This window comes from Micrasema longulum, unplaced genomic scaffold, assembly GCF_059751315.1.
Source record: "Micrasema longulum isolate JH-2025_06_02 unplaced genomic scaffold, ASM5975131v1 h1tg000410l, whole genome shotgun sequence".
Lineage (NCBI taxonomy): Eukaryota > Metazoa > Arthropoda > Insecta > Trichoptera > Brachycentridae > Micrasema > Micrasema longulum.
This window is the reverse complement of record NW_028277610.1, coordinates 55,267-78,934: the sequence shown is the minus strand read 5'-3', so window position 1 is coordinate 78,934 and position 23,668 is coordinate 55,267. Positions and strand designations below refer to the sequence as shown.

Sequence of the window (23,668 nt, the reverse complement as noted above, 5' to 3'; positions counted from 1 at the left end):
GGGCTTATGACCTGTCATTGCCTGGTTTGAGTGGCCACTTTACGTCTGCAAGCATTTGGACACACTCAAACACTTTGAATTAATTACCTGGTGAAATAAGTATAAAAATTGAACAATTGTTTTCAGGCGTTGCCTAGTAGGTGAATTATTTCATCCGGATGAATCTTACTCACATGATAAAGGCTTCAGGTCCTTTACTTCACGAAAGTCAACAGATGGAAGAGTTGAGGAAATGTTGATGTTCAAACATAGGCAGAATGGTGAATGTTACACAGTTGACAAGAGATAGTATAATCGACTTAATACTTACAAAAAAACTTCAATGATCCATATTTTTAATTTATGACATGTACCTATTATATCTTCCAAATAGGTAATAATCCACTGGCGTCAAATCAATGAATCGCGATCGTGGAGGCAAATTAATAAGATCATTTCTGAAAACAATACTGTTGTTAAACTTGTCACATAGTGACGGAATACGCAATGACGAATTTATTGCTTCACGAAGAGCCCTCTATTATACGTTTGGCTAATAAGATGGGAAACTCTGGAGACAGCTACCATCAAGCGAAGGCAATACAGTCCTGACTTCTATATTACATTCTCCAAAATGTTCTTCATCTCTGTTGTAATATATTGATATTAACAGCTCCCCGGGGAGTAAAATCCAGTCCTTTTCTACAAAAATTTGGACAAATTTGAAATGTTGTTTGAGTTTTCTATTTACTCTAAAAACTTTTAACTACATTGAAAGTATATATTTTCTTTTGTTTCAAAAAACTAATGGAGTTGTTCGGTTTGAATCAGTTGGCGACATTTAAAAACAGGACTTAAAAGTGTAATTATTTTTAGCAGCTTGTTAGTTATTGACAAGTAAATTAATTTAGTGTAGCTATTGCTAATTGTGGCTCACTACTGGCAACACTCGAGCGCAGGTTCGAGGAGTAGGGGTAAAAATAAAAAGTGTGGCGTGCATTTATTTTAGTCCACAGAATAGGTTCGGGACCGAGCTGGGGCGCCTGTCTTCGCAGCTAGGCTCGCAGCAACCGTTGGCTCTCTATCCTCGCCTTGTACGCCCGTAAACTCTAACATGGCCGACAGGAGAACAGCTAAAGCAGCCGCCGACAGGGAAATGGAAGAACTTCTGCAAAGTAAGTTTTAAAAATACGTTTTTTAACAATGTCAGTCCAAATTTTTAGTAAGTGAAATAATTCAGCCAGATGAATCATCCCCTTTCCTTACATAATGGTGCATAGGGCACTGCATTGATACAACATCCGCAGCGTATTTCGCGTTTTTGTGATAAATGAAGGTAAGATGAGCAGTCTTACGCTTCAGGTGCCAATCAAATTAGTTTAAAACTTTCAAAATAAAAACACGTTTTTCTTTTTTTTACGCCACATAAACCAGAAGGCCAAAAAATAACACCCAGGCCTAGTAAAATTAATTTTTGTGTTCCCGCCGGGAATCGACCCTGGAGCCTTTCGCGCGTGAGTCAAGCGTCTTAGCCATTACACAACGAAAGCCGCCTACGTTTTTCAATATATATTTTACATGAACTATGTCGAGAATATGTCGGACCCAAGGCATCTTGTGTGGTAGGCAAACGTGCTGATCATTAGACCGCGAGGCGGACGAATCTCACCCACATCAATAAAGGTTTTGGCTCTTTTACTTCACAAAAGTCAGTTAATAGAAGTGTTGAGGAAATGTGAATGTTCAAACATAGACATACTGGTAAGTTTATAACGTGTCTTTGACTGTTTTGAAATGCCACTTTACACACTGTATAACATTCGTCGTCTGCCTGTGTGTAAACATCCTTAGTTCTTTCATTCATCCAGCATTTGAGGTATGTAAAATTAAATTATCTTTATTGATAATTATTTACTCCTCGTCCAGGCGGATAAAGAAAACAGTACTGTGTGTAAAAAAAAAAAAAAACGTTAAAAGGAAATTGAGTGGAGATAAGTCTACTTCGTAGCGTAGTGGTGACGCGTTTGCCTTCCATGCTTTAGGTCCCCAGTTCGATTCCCGCTAAGCTTAGGCCTGATCGCCTTACCTTCCATGTTACAAAAATGATCCAGATTTATTTTCGTCATTTTATTCTCGATAGTAAACCGACAGGCATGCGAAAGTAATATTCAAACCAAGCATATATAGAAAATCGGAAATCGGCATACGTGAACATGTAAGTCAGCTACCTGTGGCAGAATGGTAAATGTTAACCCAGCCTAAATATAAATAAATCATCATCATTCCATATTTGGAGCATATGGTGTCCACAAAGACCCTCAAGGCATCTCTGTCGACTCCAGCTTTCGTGCGTCCTCCTAAGCCAGGTTCACGTCCCGTAGTTCTGACATAGACTGCCGACGAATAGTCAACAGCGGTCGTCCAGGACGTCGAGAACCTGATGTAAAGTAGGCAAGCGTGGTTATGGCTCTCAGGAGGCATCCGCAGTATATGGCCCAGCAAATCGAATCGCCTCCGCTTGATGACAGTTATCACCGGAATTGGCTGCGTCCGTTCTCTTATTTCCTCATTCCTTACAGAGTCAAAACACCGCTCACCCAAGATTCTTCTGAGACATCAATTTTCAAATGTAAATAAATTTCTACTAAAAAATTTATGACTGTCAAAAATTCCTAATTTGTTTTCTAATATTTGGACGTACCCAAAATAATGTCCAGCACGTGGTCAAATGGTCACCGCATTTGCGTACCGTACAAGACGTCGCTGATTTGATTCCCGATATTGTTGACTCAAAATATTGATTTAAAAAGGTGTTATATACTGGAAGACTTCGGAGTTTCTGGACTGGAACCTAAAGCGTAAGATTGATAAGGATGACCTTCTTGTTACAAAAAAATACTATTATGATACACTGCGGTTAGTGTACTAACGCTTTTTCCTAAGCACAAATTCATTTTCGTACATAAATATCGATGTAAGTTAATACTGTCTCGATATGTACCAACGAAGATAGCGTTTGTAATCGCGGCCCTGCAGCTCAATCACAAATAATAAGCGACGTGATAACAATTTCTCACCATGGTATCGTATTCGCGATCACCAAAGAACTTCCGTGAACACCTAATATTAAATGTCAAAATATTTACGTTTCGTGACTTATAATCCTGCTGCCCAATCACATATTTGAATTTCACCGGTGTAAATATGGAAAATATTCCAAAACTACTATTTTTATTTATTTATTATTTATCATGCTTATTATTGCATTTAGCCGACGGTTGGCAAGCCAAATGTCAAAAAAAGCAGTCGCCATAGTAATTGTAATTTAATGTACACTTTTTGTATTAGATACTCCTTACTATTTTGCAAATGCAATATATTGTATTATTTTTTAAAGTAAACGCCGATTTTTCTGCAGTGAACTGTATATATTTGCGAGGAAAACAAAAAACAAACCGACACGAGCGTTGACTTAGAGATTACACACGCGTTGACTTATGACTGCGATAATTTAAGCATGTTCATAATTAAAACTTATTGCAACAAAGAGGGAAAACATTTTTCAGAAGGGAATATGGAAGTCTAGGCATTTACAGGGCTTATGATCTGTCATTGGCTGGTTTAAGTGGCCACTTTACACACTGTGTAACATTCACCATTCTCCCCATGTTTGAATATCCACATTTCCTCAACTCTTCCATCTGTTGACTTTTGTGAAGTATATATATATATATATATATATATATATTCTTTTTCTGTTGATTTCAATAATACGCTTATTTTGTTTTTTTTTAATACTATTATATTTTACTATAATTTTGTTGATTTTAATAGCACCATTATTTTGTATATTTGATTATGTGTGATTCTTAATTTGTATGATTTGTATTTTTAAAATTATTTCTGATTATCTCTTTTGCATTGTATTCTTTGGAATTTTATTATTTATTACTTATACCTTTTTTTATAGATTGTTATTCTATTGCATCACATGTCATTATAATTTAATCTAATTAATTTTACTATGGATTTTTATTGTTATTTATTATGGCTTGACACGGGCATAGCCTAAAAAGCCTTAATAAGATCGTTAATATTTAAACTAGTGTAATTTTGAATGAATTAATAAAGGGGCTGAAACCTTTATTATGCGGGTGAGATTCATCCGGCTGAACCAATTCACCTACTAGGCAACGCCTGAAAACAATTTTCCCATTTTTCCCGTTTTGTTGTTAATTGAAAAATGGGCACTGAAAAAACAGATGTTCGATACTCTGTGAAGAAATTTCATTGCATGGATAATAGTCATCATTCCTTAATTTAAACCTATATAGATTACTTCTCATAGCTCCGTGTCCGGTAAAAATTCGAGTCGTTTCAAAAGTACTTTGGTGATGATGACGGAAGTTTGCCGCATCAGCCAGCGTTGGGTGTAGTGATTTTACCTGTAGAAGAAGCGCGGTAATGATCCTTCCAACGCTGCTGCGTATTTTGTTTTATACAGCGTTTAGCAAAGCTAAAGGGAAATTCTGAGAAGAAAGGAGCCGTTCTTTTACAAGTTGCGGCTCTTGCTCGTTCATCCGCTCTCTCATTTCCTACGATACCAGCGTGTCCTCTTATCCAGCATATTTGAATGATCATCACTTTTATTTTTAGACGCTTAATTTTACTCTGAATATCTACAATTAATGGATTTACCGACCGAGTATCAGTTATAGCTTGAACGCCCGAACTGCAATCTGGTAATATTTTTGCAATAACCCATCTCTCTGGTGGTTTTTTTAATAACCATTCGAAAGCTTCTCGTATTGCGAGTAGTTCAGCCTGAAAAACTGAGCAGAAATTATCTAATTTAAATGTTCTGCCTCGTAATTCTTTATCAACATCGTTAGGTTACGCCTTTGTATCTACTACGCCGAGTACTTACCTGTAATCTAAGGAATATCACACAATGCAATTCCGTTGCACCGGGCAAGAATAGACTAATGTATAATTAGAATAAGATGCACTTTTGAAATGCCAATGAGCAGTTGAGTTAGTCTTTTGATAGCCAACTCGTCGGCGAAATGACGAAAGGGGTCATCGATCCTAGGCGCGTTAATATTGACAATCACAATGAGGAAGTTGAGCGGTTTCTAATTATTATTTTTTTAAAGTAGTCTATCAAACTAAGCCAATTTTGAAAAATGTATTTTTATATATCGTACCATCAGCATTATGATTTTTTAAAGTTTTTTCATTGTTAAATTACTCCGCGTGTCCCGTCACAAGCTCTCTTCGGTGAATTCTGCTGATTCGTGAGTTGGATTCCCGTCAACCTGAAATCTATCTCAACACTTAACATAGGTTGATTCTGAATAATTAGTGATGTCAATCAAAGTAGTTTGTTTTTAGTAAAAAAAAATTTTTTCATACATTTTCAAGAATCTTCGCCGTAGGTACAATTTAATGCTCTATTTTTACCGCGCGTAAGAAAGCATTTTTCATATCCAATTTCCCGTAGCACTGAGCTTTCTTATCGCATAATTTAAATAAGGTATTTTAACAAATTTTGAATGTTATTTGTGATCGCCAGAACCTTAATTTTATCACTCAACTCGTATGTCAATTATTTCAACGGCGCGCGGTGGCGTATTTGATTTTATTTCTATTGAGACCTATTATTATTATAAAATCAAGTGAAAAAAATCGCAGCAGGCTGTCAACAGCAAGGCCTATAAATTAATATTATATCTTAGCTCCTGACGGAATGCATAAAATAAAATGAAATTGTATAAGATTAAAGGCTTCTGGATGTAGAGACAATTTAAATGACAAGAGCTAGCAAGGAAGGCTTTGAAATTATTAGAGCCGTTTGCCAATTTCTACCTATGTGAACTTAGTAGAGATAAATATAATCGAACCTAATACCAGATAGTTGAGATGGTCGTTTTGATTATTGGAGCTGGGGAGTCGTGGTCATTTAAAAATTGGCATCCTGGGGAGGGGTGGGGTTCTCTTAATCACATTCATTCATTTATTGATTTAGTACAATTACATTTGAATTCATTGCTGCATTCGATAACTAAATTCATTCAAATGAATCATAAAAGCTAAAAATAGAAATAGACAAAACCAATTAGCAAAAAACTCGGTTGTTGGTGTCTCAAAAATAAATCTATGATTCAACAAATCGTTGAAAAATTAACAAGCATAGCATTCTTATTGAAATTATTGTTTTTTATTGTAGCGTATCGCCTAAAATACATTTTTTTCACCTTGTTTGTGACCAGGACCTCAACCCTCCTACGTAAGACTTACGCGACACACGGTTGAAAAACTGGTCTAGTTAAATCCATAAATAAGATTTAGGGACTCGCAATACATGATTTCAAATTAACCTATAATTATTAAAGCGGCAAGTTTATGCGTAGTTAATTTGGTATTTTTCTGCAGAGATGAACGCGCAAAGAAGGAAGTCCAGTGTTGGCGGTAGCAGCATCAATCCTTCTACAGACGGAGTAGAGTGGAACCCCGCGGAGCACGAATTCAGCGAAGACTTCATGAAGAGAGCTGCTGAGAAAATAGAAATGGAACGCCGCCATTCCCGCGGCTTCGACGACTTCAAAAAATAAACAAATCAACAGTTTAACTTCTATCCTTCATCACACATTGATCATCCATCAAAATTAAATAAATCCCGTCAAATTTCCATAACCTTCCGTCATGACGTAAATCCCACCGAACTCGCAAATGTTGTACATTTATTTTCCACCTTCTACTCGGTTAAAACTGTTTTATTGATTGTGATAGCATTCACAAAACCAATAAATTTCAATGCGTGTACAGTAATAATAATTGCAGTAAAAACTAATAAGCCAACCATTTTTTAACAAATTATAATTTTGTGTTCCTCACCAAATTAAAGTTTTGTTGGTAATTAAAAATCTATATCCTAGTACATTTTGCGCCGAATTTGTTTATTTGGCCTTCTCCAGCGGCCATTTTTATTTGTACCTGTCTAAATCGTTTTGGTGGTGGTTGGTGGTACTAAGGCAACGTCGTAGATTAATTTTCAAAAATTGACAGTTAAGTTGACAGTTGACATTTAAACTTTTTATGGTTAAATGATTGTTGTTACTAGCCAGTAGCGACAGTATCTAAATAAAAACATTTTAGCACACAAATCGTACAAAGTTAATCCTCCTTTTAAATGCTTTTTTTGTCACTTAAAAAAACATTATCAAGGCCTTCAAATAAAGTCTCTATTATTTCAACTTTGGTGCGTCTTATGATTAATAAATGATGCATAGTTTTTGTTTTTCAAATACCTATAATGATAACGTAAATTACGTTTGCGTTTTTTTTAAATTAACTCCCATTGCATGCATTTATCACGATATGTTTTTTTCATCTTTGACATGTTTTTGTTAAACTTGAGTTAACTTATTTAAATTAATTATTTTTAGTTTTAACTTATCATTTAATGTTTATTGTATCAATTATTATCAAAACAGTTCATTTGGTTCATAAATCGTCAAAATAATAATTGTAATTCTATGTGTATTTTAAGATTTTTATTTTCAATAAATACTATTACTATCTATATTACTTATTTTCATTTATTAGCTAGAAAACCACAGAGTAAAAGTTTACCCCTGATAGCGTGGATGGACGTCTGAATATTGCGTTTTTGCTGGTTCACGGGATTTTGGCGTTGCTTTGTGTTATCTTTTGTTTACTTTGCCACCAAGCCCTAATACAAATTAATTCAATTCCCTACCTTGTACTGGGATTCTTGGCACCTTATTGTTCGAACTTCTCACGCCGCAGGCTCCCTCTGATTCTGTGGTTAAATCGGCAATTGTCGGTTTCACGATTATTAATTCACACGATAACACGACACAGTGGATTGTAATGACTTATTGAGCGCTAAAATATTTTTTTGTCGATCGTGCTGGTAATTTCAAATCACACGTATGTTTGTTGAAGTTTAGTTCTTATTGGGCCGGAGAGAAAGAGATTGTACCCGCAATAGGAAAATTGCAACATTTTAATTGGAAATAAAGATGCTCAGTTGTGCCAAACGCGTATTTAGTCGTTCATCAATGATTAGCCAGGTGTGACGTAATTTAATGTGATGCATTCTAAAGAATCGAAACCAAAATGCCTGCTTGTGTAACCTTCAATGGTAAACATTATTTGTTCAGGAATGATAAACAAAAAAAAAACTCAAAATATTGTATTTTGTAAACGTAAAACTACGCCTAGCAACGCAATTGCGAAACTCTTCTTTCTCACCCGAGTGCACTGATAAAAATGTGTCTTTAAAATATAAAGTATGTGAGTTAACATTATTTTTGCATCCCCAAAAATCCAATAAAATGAAATAAATGAGTCGAAATTCTAAAGTAAGAATAAAGTAATCCGTCAAAAATGAATTTTGTTTGTTAACATTAAAATACAAACTTTTTGCATTTATAAAAATAGAATTTCCTATTTTTGGTCATATATGCATATTTGTTGAATGTAGCCCTGGTGTAAATAAGCAAACTCAGAAAATATGAGTTTGTAGGATTTAATATAGGAGAATGTCGTATTTTTTACAATAACTAATGCCATAATTCATTTTTAACAAAAATACCAAATTCAAACCTAAAAGTTTCAAAACGATTGATCAATGATCAAAGTATTCATTAGAACGCGCTTTCAACGTGTGAGAGAAATTTATCTAATGGCAGCCCAAAATCTTCTGTCACGAATCAAAATAAAGCGGGAGCTGTCAGAACTTTATAGCAATATTTTGAAATCGTTTATATTTATTAGATATATTTCTCGTGCCGAGTGTTTGTCTGTGATTTGTTATTGTAATATAATTGTATCTACAATGAACTATGGCTTATACGTACATTTAAAATGTCCTTAAAACAATGCCATGTAACGAATAGAAAACTTGTTTGAAAGCGTTGATAACAAGGTTAGTTGTAGATTTATTATAATATTGACAATTACAACCTTTTATGTGTGATTTTTTTACCGTTTAAATGGTTGATTATTTTTATTTTAGACTCATTTACGTATTTCACAAGATGTCTCAAAGTCAAAATACCAACTTTTATAAAAAATACACTCAAAACTGTGCCGCTGTCAACATTTCCGATTCGGAAATAAATCTCAAAAAATACTTAACAGCTAGGCGAAAACAAGAAGATGATAAAAAATATGAAAGCGCTTCTACTAATCTTAGTTTTAACAGTGTCAACTTAAAAAATGTCGTGAATAATATTGTGGATTCTGTAAAAAAAATAGAGGCTGCAAATTCTAAAGTTAACGGCGGTAAACTGTCAAAAATGTACAAAGAAAAAACGAATGAATTCGTTTGTTTTTCAAATTTTAAGGACTGTTCTAAAACAAATGAAACTCGTTCCAAAATAAAAAATGACAGTAAATGTTTGAATTTTGATGATAAATTGGATTCACAGTGGGATTGTAATACACAAATCACAGCGTTGGCCGAAAATGCTGATGCTATTATGAATTTGATGAATGCTAAAGAAATCACACAACAATTTCAAATTAAAAACAATTTTCATCCACCTTTTGGTAAACAATGTTTTGAAGCTATTGAAGATTGCCAGAGCGCAGAAAAAAATAAATCAGTGGAAGATTATTTTGGGTTTAATCAAGATGGTGCTTCTTGTTCTAAAGATTTTGCAACACAGTTTGTTTTCGACACAGAAACATTTGATCAAATAAAAGATGTTGAAAATCTTACTAAATCCACTTGTAATAATGATTCTATTTTTAAAATACCAAAATCTCCATTGTTAACAGCAAAAAATAGAGTTAAAGATTCAAAAGTTGAAAAACTGTCCAGTAATTTGAATGTAGATAATGATTTTTTGAATAATAAAATAAAATCTGATGAATTGAATCCGTTATTGGATGTTCAGTTAGCTTCATCAAAAGATGATGCTAATATTACCACTTTTGATTTGACATCTAATTTAGCAGAATCAAATGTTGTTTTTGAAAAGTTTTCTGGTTTTAAAACAGCAAATAATAAATGCATAGATGTCTCAGAGAAAGCAAAAAAAGATGCTTTGGAGTTGTTTAAGAGTATAGACGATCATTTTGATGAGGACGGTGTTGATTTAAGAACTGAAATAACAGGATCACAAAACGATGTAATCTTGTTAAAAAATAATGGTGAAAATAGAATAATAGATGATGAACGAGCTGATAATAATGACAGTGCAGAAAATTTTGAAGAAATTAATAGAACATTTACAATAAGTGATGCTGGCGTTGATAACATTCACATTTCATCCAATTTACAAGTTCAAGAAGACTTTTTCAACACCACAATGGAATTAATGCATTGTGAGATGTCACCTGAGAACAATAATAAATTAACTTGTGATGATGCAGATGCTGATGACTGTGATAATAGATCTCCCAGCCCTGTTCTTGTATCACTGAGGAATCGGGCGAATTTTCATCTTAAAGATCCGCCCGTAACTCATTTGAAATTAGATTTGAAAAAAAAATATGATAAAGATTTTGCATCATCGCATAAAGTAAAGCATGAAAACAAATTAGATATATCAAACATCAAATTAATTTCAAGTTGTATTACTGTTAATGGAAAATTAGTTGAAGAAATAACTGAAAATCCTGACGATTGTATGCAAATCACATCGCAAGATGATCTTTGTAATAAAAGATCTCCAAAAAATGAAGCGTCGTTCAAAGAAGTCGGCGAAATTCAAAGCTTTGTTTGTAATAAAACTAGTCCTGGAGATGTTTTGAATGATGAAAAAATTAGCAGCAAAAATATAAGTCCAAATTCCAAAACACTGACCGTAGAAAGTAGTAAAATAAATTTTACCAAAGACAATATCCTTAAAATTCAAGTATCAGACGTAGAAATATTTCATCATCAAGATATCAAAGCTGATTCAAATGGTGCGGATAATTTTTGTGGATTCAAAACAGCCAGTAATAATGTTGTTTCTGTGTCAGAAGATGCTATTGCCAAAACTAAGAATCTTTTTCAAGAAATTGACAATGATAACTTTGAAACTTCTCCGATTTTATGTCGGAAATTGGAATCTGTAGATGAAAACCCTGATGATAAATTTACTGGTTTTAATACTGCAAGTGATAAACCTATTGACGTTTCTGATAAAGCACTTTCAAAAGTTAAAAGTATGTTTCAGGATATTGATGAACAGTTTCAAAATGATCGTCCTAAATTTTCTTCAAATGTTAAATCAGTTGAAGAAAACTTTGTATTTACAGGATTTAAAACGGCTAGTGATAAACCTATTGGAATTTCTGAAAAAGAACTTTTGAAAGTCAAAAAAATGTTTAATGAAATAGATGAACAATGGGAGAATGATGATTTTGAATTATCTTTGAATAAAAAGTCAGTGAAAGAAAGTATTGAATTCACTGGATTTAAAACTGCTAGCGATAAACCTATTGAAATATCTGAAACGGCACTTTCAAAAGCTAAAACAGTTTTTGAAGATATCGATGATCAATTTGAAAGGGATGATTTAAAATCATCTTTAAATTATAAACCACAGGACGAAAACGTTTCACTTGCAGGAATTCGTAAGGCTAACAATAACCAGACATCAATATCTGAAAAAGCGTTATCAAAGAATACAACAATCGAAGAATTGAGTGACTTGCCGAAAAAAGAAATAAATAAGTTATCTAATGTTGAATCTTTTGAAAATATTAAATTTAGTGGGTTTCACACAGCCAGCAATAAACTAATCCCGATTTCTGAAAAGGCACTTTCGAATGTCAAAACATTGTATCAAGAAATGGACCAACAGATTAAAAGCAAAAACTTAAAATTATCTCCTAGTGTTGAATTAAGATTAGAAAATGTTATAAAACCCCTTTCAATTTCTGAAAAGGCTCTGTCAAAGTTTAAAACAATGGATAATGATATAGATCAATGGGAAAATGAAGACTTTGAAGATAGTTCTGATGCTAAATCAAATGATAAAACCAACAAATTTACGGGATTTAACACAGCTAGTAATAAGCCTATTCCAATTTCTGCAAAGGCTCTGTCAAAAGTTAAAACAATGTTTAATGACATAGATGAACAATGGAAAAATGAAGACTTTGAAGATCGTTCTGATGCTAAATCAAATGATAAAACCAACAAATTTACGGGATTTAACACAGCTAGTAATAAGCCTATTCCAATTTCTGTAAAGGCTCTGTCAAAAGTTAAAACAATGTTTAATGAAATAGATGAACAATGGAAAAATAAAGACTTTGAAGATAGTTCTGATGCTAAATCAAATGATAAAACCAACAAATTTACGGGATTTAACACAGCTAGTAATAAGCCTATTCCAATTTCTGCAAAGGCTCTGTCAAAAGTTAAAACAATGTTTAATGACATAGATGAACAATGGAAAAATGAAGACTTTGAAGATAGTTCTGATGCTAAATCAAATGATAAAACCAACAAATTTACGGGATTTAACACAGCTAGTAATAAGCCTATTCCAATTTCTGAAAAAGCTCTGTCTAAAGTTAAAACAATGTTTAATGACATTGATGAACAATGGAAAAATGAAGACTTTGAAGATAGTTCTGATGCTAAATCAAATGATAAAACCAACAAATTTACGGGATTTAACACAGCTAGTAATAAGCCTATTCCAATTTCTGAAAAGGCTCTGTCTAAAGTTAAAACAATGTTTAATGACATTGATGAACAATGGAAAAATGAAGACTTTGAAGATAGTTCTGATGCTAAATCAAATGATAAAACCAACAAATTTACGGGATTTAACACAGCTAGTAATAAGCCTATTCCAATTTCTGAAAAGGCACTCTCAAAAGTCAAAACGATGTTCAATGATTTGAATGAAGATCATTGTGAAACTGAAGTTGATAAGAGTGCAGAAATATTTCAAAAGCGTACTAGTCCATTTATCGGCTTTATTACTTCAAATAATGAAGATGTCCCTGTTTCTAAAAAAGCTCTGAATTTTGCTACAAATAAATTCAAAGATATAGACAATAATGACGCTGAAGTAGAGATAAATCAAGAATTGAATAATGTAAATAAAAACAGTAGTAGAAACATTGGTGATGAAGGTGCAGCTAATTATATCATTCCTGGTGATGGAGGTACAACTAATTATAACACTGAGAATGTATCAAATGTTATTCTAGACAATTACAAAATAGAAAATAATCAACGAGTAACAGGGTCTTTTTGTGGTTTTGCAACTGCCAACAATAAAGTTATTACAGTTTCTGATGAGGCATTGTCAAAAGCGAAGAAATTGCTTGAATCCTGCGATGAACAAGCTATTTGTGAAAAGAATGATGAAAAGGTGCCATCAGTTGATGTTGTAAACGATTTTAATGTTTCTGTTAAAAATACGGACGTAAAAAATTATGATCGTTGCATACCCTCAACTTCTAACCGAAGATGTACAAATGAAATAAAAGTTCAATCGAGCCATGTTTCTTCTGAAAATTTGACACAGGAAATCAGCGAAAGTGCAATGGCGATTCTAGCTGATGAGAATTTAAAAGATAAAGAGAAAGATGCTCCTTCCAGTCCGATTCTTGAATGTCGCTGGAAAAAGCGTAACAAGACATTTAAAGTGCCTTACAAAAGGAAAATCATCAACGAAGTAGATGTTGTAGATGATCGTATAGTTAAAAAGCAAAAATTATCACCAGAAATGAATCAAATCGCGAATAAAGACATGGCTATTATTGATCTTGGTAATTTACTAAGTGAGAAAAAAAACAGGCAGGAAAAAAAGCTTAGTTTAATCGATTTGAAGAATTTAGATAGCGAACTTCCTCATAATGTTTCTGAAGCAATTTTAAACATTACTCCGGAAAATTTCAACAAATTTGTATTTACTAATGAAAGATTTGATATTGCAACGGATTCTAATGACAAAGAATTGACGATCAACAAAATAGAAGACATATTCGCAAGCCATGAAGACATAGATACCAAGTTGATTGCGGAGAATTGGATTTTGAATCACTTAAAATGGATTATGTGGAAGCTTGCATCTTACGAGCGGTATTTCGGTGATGTTTGTAAAAATGTTCTCTGCGTTTCAACTGTTTTGAAACAATTGAAGTATCGGTATGATAAAGAACTGTATGGAGCAGAGAGGCCTATTTTAAGAAAGATTTTAGAAATGGATGATGCTCCCGGTAAGAAGATGATTCTGTGTGTCTCGAGAATTATTCGAGTGGCCAATGGGTAAGCATTCCGAAACAATATAAGTAGAATTATGCTTATGAGGTATGCAAATTGAGTAATTTTACTGATAGCATTGTATTATAGGCAGGTAAATATGCAATTCGCCATCTGTGTGAGTTGGACCTCGCTAAAGTAACGTTCATTGTCCATAGCCCTTGTTTTAGTGCAGCAGGTTTTGCTTGCACGTTCTGACAATGAGTGCCACAAATTTCGAGAATGCTGATTAGCTCTTTTGATAGCCAGGGAATCGTTCACTGCGAGTTTGTCCACTAGGTTCTTGAAAGACTTCGCAGAAGGATCATGCTTGTGAAACCAAACATCAATAACAATTGGGTGTTGCATCACAACAATGCACCATTCACACAGCAATTTCAGTAAATCGTTTTATGGCTAGTAAGAACATTCCTAGGGCTCCACAGCCTCCTTAATTGCCCGACTTGAGTCTTTATGACTTTTCCCTCTTCCCGAGATCAAAAAGACACCTCAAGAAATGACGTTTTGTGGCCCTGTACAGCATCCAAATGCTTTAACCTACCAGCTGAAGGTTATTCTAGTATCCGAGTTCCAGCACTGCTATGAGAAGTTGAAGATACATCTTCAGCAATGTATGGCTTCCTAAGGTGATTAATTTTAAAGGGTACAGTGTTCAACCGTAATGTTATTTGTAACAAAACTCGAGTTGTGGTCCTGTGGCTAGTGTCTCGGTCTCATGGACCAATGGTCCGTGGTTCGAACCCCACTCTACTCCAATTTTGTTTCCATTTTCTAATAGTGAGTTAATTACAACTCGTTGAAAATGGCCCTTAAAATGAAATATTTGGGTAAATCATAAGAATGCAAAAATTTCTTTTTTTATTAAAAAAAAAAAAGTAACAGGTGAAAAAAATCAATCTCATTACTTTATTTACACATTGTAAGTGCTTGGTTTTTATTTCCAATAAATCTATCAAAGAGCTTCGAGAAAGCATCTGGCAAAGTGGTATGGAAACTACCATCCATCGGAATAAACAGAGAACTTTTTAGAATTTGTAACATAACTCAACTTGTAATAATGGTTTTGAATCTTAATCGCCAAACTTAACATCAGGTGTACCTCAGGGTTCCAATCTCGAACCCCTTCTATTCTTTATTTTTAATTTTTTCAGGGCTGATCCGACAGCAAATATTCTTCCCAGTTGCGCCTTTGAACTAGAATTAACAGATGGCTGGTATGGCATTTTAACTACAGTGGATAATCTAATATGCTCAGCAATAGTCAGTGGAAAAATTCTAGTAGGAACAAAATTGATTATATCTGGTGCTGAGTTACATAATTGTGGGCAAGGAAAGTCTCCGCTAGAGGTAAGAATTCATTTTTGTATTATTATTAGAGGAATATCCATCTTTTTTTTTCATTAAAATTATTTATTGACAATTATTGATGGAATTCCATTGTAATGATGTAATAACTTATATTTACATTTAAGTTATTAATTTAAAAAATACTTGGTACACTTCCACTTATTTATTTTGACCAATTAGCGCTTTCACCCTCTAATGGGCATCTTCAGACTGGTGAATATTATCTTAAGTGTAGGTACATTTAAAAATAAGTTGAAAAATATACAATACGCAATATTGCAATGGAACAGAGTGAGACAAATTATTGAAACATGTGTTGGCGGTGTACTTTAAGAGAATATTCTATTAAATGAAAAATATTTATTGTTTTATTACAATGTACAGGGTCTAACTAAGGTCCGTCTCTTCCCAAAAACTCTGCAACCTAGAGTATACCGATGATGCAGTTATAATTGACTATTCAATCAGAGTTCTTCAAGTCACTGTCGATCGGCTAAATAGACACTCTGTATGCATGGGTTTAAAAATAAATATTGCAATAACTGTGTAACACTTCATGCCTCGATGCCCAAGATCCCCTCTGTCAAACCAATCTTCGAAAGGGTCGAGAGTTTCCAATACCTCTGAGTATATGTTACAGAAAATGGCAGTTCTGTTTCATACACAAAACTAGTACACATTTCTTAAGAGGAAATGCGTTCTCACTTTTCTTCATGCAAATGTATTCTTATATCTTCTCCCTGGTTTGTGGCACTAGAGCAATGATTTTGTACACACCATAGATATTTACCATTGGCGTGTCTCTCAGACGTATGTGTGGTAAAACAATGTACGATAGATGCACAAATGGTGAGATCCGTACATTATGTAACAGTGGCGAGCTGTGATTTATTTTATAGGTAATCTATTAAAAATGTTCATTAATTTGTACTACATATAAGTACTTACATAACATGTAAGTAATGTTATTATAAATTATTACTTTTTCTGTGGTTCTGTGAAAATCAACTCAAACAACAATTATTACTAACCACGCGATATACGTAGCTTTTATCAACACTATTTTATTAGAATACTAAACTTGTACAAAAGTTTATTAACACATACCACAGTGACATTCAGCAGATATTTTCATTATGATCTGTCATTGACAGTACTGTCAAGACTTGAGCACTGGCCGATTTCTTTTAAAATGAATAATGCCTAAAACGGCCACTGCGAACGCCACCTGTCCTATGTGATACATAATATGTCAACGGTATCCCATCAAAGAAAAATAGTCCTTCGGAAATAATGTTCGAAATACTAGTTTCCAAATAGAGAATCCTCTAAAAATACTTGTAATCTGCAAGTTTGTTTTAGTACTAAAAAAGCCGACTTGGGTTAAAGGCAAAAAAATACAGTGTACTTTTTTGTATGGAAGAATAAGCTGAGGTAATCGGCTAGTTTTATCGTTCAGTGAGAATGGACTGGGCGCACTTCATAGATATTTTTGTGTAGAAAGATATAAACGGTGATTATATAATAAATAACAATTACTTTATATATTTTCCCATAAACATGGTTACTATAAATTATTATAATTTAAAGTCAAATATAATGGTAAGCTGTGCATAATCGCTTACTTTGACGATTCGCCCCTGTTATGTAAGGCTGAGACAAGCATTATCGACAAAATCAAGAAAGGAGCTCTGCGCTGGTTTGGACCTGTAGAACGAATGGACAGCGAAAGAACGGCTGAGAATATTTACAATGCGAATGTTGATGGATGCAGAAATAGAGGAAGACCGAGAAAGACATGGCATGACCAAATCCAACAAATACTTAAAGATGGACATGTCAAAAGTCGGAATAATTGGCGCGCGTGCATGAGAAGATGTATGAATGTAGAGGAAGCAAGATCTGTATTCAAATATAGAGTGTTGTGGTGTTCTATCCTCTCTGCCTATCCTTAGTTTTTTCTGCCGTCTTCGGATACAAATATGATAAATAATTTAGAAAAATGGAAAAAGTACTTACACAGAAAATTTTATTCTAATACTTTCTTTAAAAAAATAACCAAATTAGTTAAATTTTTTTGGTGCGGAAAACAACAGTAAATAACAGCATTTATCAAAATTATTCCTGGCCGATTACCTTTCTTTCCCATCCTTCCCTTGACCCATCTTAAGGTACCTACCTTACATCAAGATAGAAGAAATACAAAAATATAATACCTTCTTAAAATATGTATTAATATAATGCCTCTATTTCAGGATATATCCGCCGTGCGTCTTCGCATACATGGCAACAACACACGCCGCGCCCATTTTGCGTCCCGTCTCGGTGTGTGTGCCTCACACACCCCTCTGCGTGTAGCCACGAGCACGCTGCGTCCACGCGCTGGGCCTGCCCCCGTGTTGAGGATCAAGCCCGTCCGCATATACCCAACACTGCACGCAGAAAGACTGCCCAATGGAGATACAAGTAATACATATATTGTTCATTTTATTTGTTTATTTCATTTCATTTATTTTTTAGTTACAGTTAAAATTTTCAAGACGCCAGCAAATAATAAAAATTTGGAAAATTTTATTTCGTTGCTAATGTCATTTATAAATATTGTGAACAGCATTGGTCCTAAATTAGACCCCTGGGGTACTCCTGAGGAGGTGTAAAAAACTGCAGATTGATAGAGTCCATATGACACATACTGCTTTCGATCTAATAAGATAGCTTGAGAAAAATCTCAGAAGAATGTCACTGAAGCCAATCTTATGAAGTTTCTGAAGCATTACCTAAAGACCTTATTTTCTTTTTTCTTTCTTTGTCTTCCGAATGATGTCAGTGCTTCCCTTTCTTTTTCCAGTCACCAGGTCCGATCGCATGTGGCAATTGGTATCCCAGTGTCGACAGAGCGCCCAGCAAGCCCGGGCAGAGATGCTGTGGGGTAGGGCGGAAGAGGAGGTGGCCAGAAGCTCCAGCAATGCCCGAAGCGAGCCAGCCGACTCGCAACTAGAAGATGATCTTCTCTACAGGATGGAGATGTCCAATGATCCTGTTGAATTTCTGGTATTTTAAAATATGATTTTTTCAATAAGTAAGACTGATCATCTTACCTTCATGTATTATAACAAAAATGATCGAGATACGCTGGGATTGGTGTACCAATGCAGTGCCCCATGCACTATAAGTTGCGGAAAGGGAATGAATGATGATAATGAATTTTTACCACACGTAAGAATACATTATCCCATTTCCCATAGGGATGAACTTCCTTATTTAAAAGGTACTAACACAGTGTCGTAAGCTCCACTGTTTGTGAATAAGGAGATGATTATGGAATGGTGATTTATTTTTTTATTTCTAGAATAACTTATCTGCCAGCCAACGAAAATCCCTTGAATCGGCGATTTTCGAACGCAATGAATCAATCCGCACTAAGATAGAAACACGCGTGAAGGAGTTGTTGGAGACCGAGGAAAATCCCTCGGGAAAGGTCATATCTATCCTGAAGGTCAGGGCTGTCGTCCTCGAGGTCGTGCGAGGTCACCATCAGGTCACGCCGGTCTTGATGACCTTGTGGAAGCCAAACGAAGCAACGGAACAAATGTTGAATGTTAAAGATGTGGTTTTGGATGTCTTTAAAGCAGTTCCAACTGGTGTAAGGTAAATACAAATCGTATTGTTCTTTTTTGTCAATTAATATGCGCAAAACCTGCATTTTTCAAATCAAATAAAACTGAATAACCCTTTGCACTCGAATGGTACCTTATTTTCAGAATGGGAGAATTGAATCTATCGGCAAACAAGCAGACGATATTCAGCGAAGTCACGAACCACTCGATTTTGGATAGATTCCCTGCCTTAGAAAAATACAAACCGAAATGTACGTCTATCCGAGACGCCAACCATCCGATCTTCGCTCCGACATTCAACGAAGTCGACACCGTGGGCCTCGTATTCCAGATAGAGCCATCTGCGATGAGCGAAAGCAAACTTAATGTTCAAACTGTATATTTTGCCGATGAAAAAATGAATTTTTTAGCCGTCAACTTTTGGGGTGGCATCGATAAGTTCGGATACGAAAAAAACATTGAGATCGGGAAGGTTCTAGCCTGCAGCAACTTGCAGCACAGAGCCAAAACATCAAGAAAGAGAATACGCTTTTTATACGCGACGGAGTTTTCAACGTTTACGCAGTGTCCGAAAAAGGTGCATATGCAAGAGTTCTTGAGCGATTTCAACACCAGTTTGAAACCCGTCAACTTGGTGGAGTTTTTAGATAATTGTCGCAATGTTTTACGCAATTTGAATGCGTTTAACAGGAACGATAATGCGCTATCAAAGTCAAATAATTATTTGACGTCAAAGTCGGACTTGGACGGTGGTTGTAGTCGTATGTATGATTCGAGAAGTATCTTGAAGGACCAGAGTAATATCAATGAAAATAGTCTCTCGGGACTGGATTTTGAATCGACTTTCAAAGAAACAAGTTGCAACACATCGACAATGGTGGTAAGATATTTTTTAATATACTTTTTTTTCCTGTATAAACAGCTTTTTTTTAGTTTTATTTATTTTTACAAATAAACAACAAACATATTTGTATTTTTGTCCCGCAAAGCCGAAGCTTGTCATTACATTTTTTTTTCTTACGATTTTCAACAGGTATTAAATTAAACAGTTTTGGTACTACACTCCCCATTGTTCTATCTTCATAATAGTTCTTCTGTCGTGGCACCGTCAGCTGCTGTGCCGATACTTGTCGGGTCACGATCTGGTGGGTTACTTTAGATTTAAAACTGCAATCGAGGGAATGATCTGTCACTATCTTATTCTGACACGGTTCGTTAATTGGCAAAACGTTAACATAATCAAATAATATTTTTATATTGTCTTTTGCCTCAATCTTTATTTTTACAGGTACGATAGTTTTTAAAATTTGTACTTGTAGGTTCAAGACTTTGTCGGTCACTGGGTATAACCCCTGTGGAGGCATTAATTTGTACTATGCTCCTAGTTATGGTAATAATTGGTATCTTAAAAAATGTACTTGTTCTTAAGTAATGGTAAAAAAAAGTACTGAGCAGAGAAACAAGCCACTGTCCCAGGCTATTAGACATCTCTACATCGGCAAGTTCCCGGTAGCGCAACATCTGCTCAAATATGAAATATGTATGACAGTATTCTTCTTCTTCGCAGTCTCAATCCTGGGGATTGGTTTTCAGCAAAATCCCATATCTCGTCCTCCATTGGTCTCTGTTCTCTATTCTTTATTCTCTGCAGTCCTCTTCAGCTCGACATATGAGGCGCAGTTTAAATCCTCGCACACTTGCTCCAAATACTCTCAACGGGGGCGCCCTCTGTAATTTGTCCCCTCAGCCATTCCCTCTATTATGTCATGCACCGGGCTTGCCTCTCTGAGATGGTTTTGATTGGGTGCCTCCCCTCTTTGACTCTGCTGAGAACCTCGTCATTAGTGATGTGGTTTCTCCAGGAAATTCCTAATTCTCTCAGCAGCACGTCTCAAAGGCCTCTAGTCTTTTTTTATCTCTTTCGGTAAGGCACCATGTCTCACAACCGTACATCAATATGCTCCATACATATGTCTTGGCAAGTTGCTTGCGGAGTTTATATTATTTGACTCCTCTGTGTGGTCTCCTCAGTATTCCATACACAAGATAAGGCTTGAAAATATTCAGAAAACATTTTTGAGACATCTCAATTGGAGATCCAGATTCACGGATCTTAACTATAAAACTTCTTGTCATAAACATAATGTACTCAGTCTTGAGGATCGTCGTTTGGTATTAGATATGGGGATTTTACATGATATTCTTAATGGACGTCTTGATAGTCCTGTTCTGGTTTCTGAGTTGGCCCTTAATGAAAAAAAATATGTTTCTTTATAAAAAAAAATATTTTCACATTATAAATTTAAGTTGTTTATAGAAACACTCATATCAAACACACACTCACCTATCCATAAACCTACCCTCACACCCATATACAATCACACACATATTCACATACCTACCAAAACCACGCTCCACTTTTTTACGCACGTATCCTCACACAAAAAAAACTCACACACATGCACTTATATGAATTAATATCTAACTGAACTGGATTTTTATATTTGTATTTATGTGGAAAACTGATTTGGCTTTATTTTATGTTTTTTTTTTTTATAATGTTGTGTATATTTTTTTGACTAATATTTTGAGTCTGTCCAAATTTTTGCAGACAAGGACTGGATTTAACTCCCTGGGGAGCTGTTTATATTAACATATTACAACAGAAATTAAGAACATTTAAGAGATTAAATGTTCTTCATCTCTGTTGTAATATGTTAATATAAACAGCTCCCCAGGGAGTTAAATCCAGTCCTTGTCTGCAAAAATTTGGACTGACTCAAAATATTGTTGATAAATTACCTGGTCCATGAAGAAGTATAGAAATTGAAAAAATAATATTTTCAGGCGTTGCCTAGTATGTAGGTGGAATAATTCAATTAGATGAATCTCACCCGCATAAATAAAGGTTTCAGCTCTTTAACTTCACAAACATCAACAGATAAAGAATTGAAGGAATATAGACGTTCAAATATAGGCGGAATGGTGAATGTTACACAGTGTGTAAAGTGGCCACTTAAACCAGCCATTGACAGGTCATAAGCCCTGTAGATGCCTGGAATTCTATATTACCTTCTCTTAAATGTTCTTCATCTCTGTTGTAATATGTTTATATTTTTTTGTATTGCTGTTGTTTTTCTGAATAAACAAAATAAAATAAATAGATGCCGAGACTTCCATATTTAAATTGTTCTTCGGCTCCGTTATAATATGTTAATTTAAATTGTTTTTTTCCAGGTCGAAAGGAATGCGTCAGATACAGAAAGACGAATCAGCAAATTAGAAATGTACGGAGAACCACCTCCCCTCGCGACAATCGCTCTTGATGTGTCAAACCTGTCGAGGAAGGCCTTTGTTGCGCCGTCGATAGATCCAAACCACTCCGGAAACTCTGGCGGCGGCTGCAAACCAACCGGCAAGAGGAAAAGCACTGACGAAGACCACTTTAAAGACACCTTTGAATACAGTCCGCCATTAAGCTTAGAATAATTTATTTCTAGTTTTTCCAATGAGGAACTTCAGCCCTACGGGAAATTGGATACAAAAAATGTTTTCTTACGCGGGGTAAAAATGAAAGCATTAAATTGTAGGGCAAAGTTTCTTGAAAATGTACAGAAAAAATAATAAAAAATATTTTGATAAAAACGCACTACTTTAAATGATGTCACTGGTTCATGTGAATCAACCTATGATCTGAGAGCTATGGAAGATTTCCCGTCTGCTTGTCGCTTCTGGACCAATAGGAAGAACTGAATGGGAATAAGCGGAAATGAACCTCTGACGTCACACGCGGAGTTATTTCAGAAATACAAAACTTTGAAAAATCGTAGCGCCGATAATACGATATGTAAAAATTAAAAAAAAAAATTTTTGACTTAGTTTAACAGTCTTTTAACGAATAAAACATTTGAAAAAAAACACTGAACTTCCTCATTGAGCGCTACGAGAAATTGGATACAAAAATGATTTCCTACTCGCGGTAAAATTTTTAACATTCAATTGTACAACAAAGTTTTCACAAATGTATGAAAAAAAATATTATAAAATCATTATAATTATGTAACTAAATTCTATGCAAACTGTTACACCAAGCTATTTTTGTTTCAGACACTAATGTACACAATATTTAAGTTGATTGTTAAAATATAAATAAACTCTTTTTATAAACAATGTTATCTAATTTTTAGTAAATGTTTAACTTTAGCTATTTTTCAAAAAATAAAAGTTTTAAAATGAAGTACTGAACTCTTTATTATTAATATTTGAACCATTAACTTTGTGGTCACACATTTTACTAAATTACAATATTTGAGTTCGTCCAAATGTTTGTAGACAAAAGACTGGATTTCACCCCCCCGGGAGTCATTAAGATTAATAAATTACAACAGGGATGGAGTATACCTTAAATAAGAAAATATGGAAGTCTACGCATTTACAGGGCTTATGACCTGTCGTTGGCTGGTTTTAGTGG

At 34.6% G+C, this 23,668-nt stretch overlaps 1 protein-coding gene and 1 long non-coding RNA gene across 3 annotated transcripts; both read left to right on the top strand.

Annotated features, from left to right (window-relative positions):
* The first annotated feature begins 902 nt into the window (after nt 1–902).
* Nucleotides 903–7,564, top strand: LOC148281777 (uncharacterized). Its single transcript, XR_015822280.1, has 2 exons — nt 903–1,154; nt 6,415–7,564. It is a non-coding gene; the product is annotated as an uncharacterized LOC148281777 (long non-coding RNA).
* Nucleotides 7,565–8,669: 1,105 nt separating this feature from the next.
* Brca2 (BRCA2, DNA repair associated) lies at nt 8,670–23,421 on the top strand. 2 transcript variants are annotated; one of them, XM_088226123.1, is made up of 8 exons: nt 8,670–8,935; nt 9,026–14,239; nt 15,385–15,580; nt 17,836–18,046; nt 18,429–18,631; nt 18,930–19,228; nt 19,342–20,077; nt 22,435–23,421. In XM_088226123.1, the coding sequence occupies exons 2-8, from the start codon at nt 9,048–9,050 to the stop codon at nt 22,684–22,686; spliced, it is 7,089 nt and encodes a 2,362-aa protein (XP_088082249.1). In that variant the 5' UTR covers nt 8,670–8,935; nt 9,026–9,047; the 3' UTR covers nt 22,687–23,421. The 2 variants fall into 2 exon arrangements, with proteins under 2 accessions (XP_088082249.1, XP_088082250.1); XM_088226124.1 differs by having other exon boundaries at nt 8,709–8,935; nt 11,843–14,239.
* Nucleotides 23,422–23,668: the final 247 nt, after the last annotated feature.

Bases quoted from the DNA above. Each gene is read 5' to 3' on its own strand.
- Brca2 (XM_088226123.1), top strand. From the start codon at position 9,048: ATGTCTCAAAGTCAAAATACCAACTTTTATAAAAAATACACTCAAAAC. The intron at 18,047-18,428 runs GTAATACATATA...TTCTTTTTCCAG, and splicing joins ACTGCCCAATGGAGATACAA to TCACCAGGTCCGATCGCATG. The intron at 19,229-19,341 runs GTAAATACAAAT...CCTTATTTTCAG, and splicing joins GCAGTTCCAACTGGTGTAAG to AATGGGAGAATTGAATCTAT.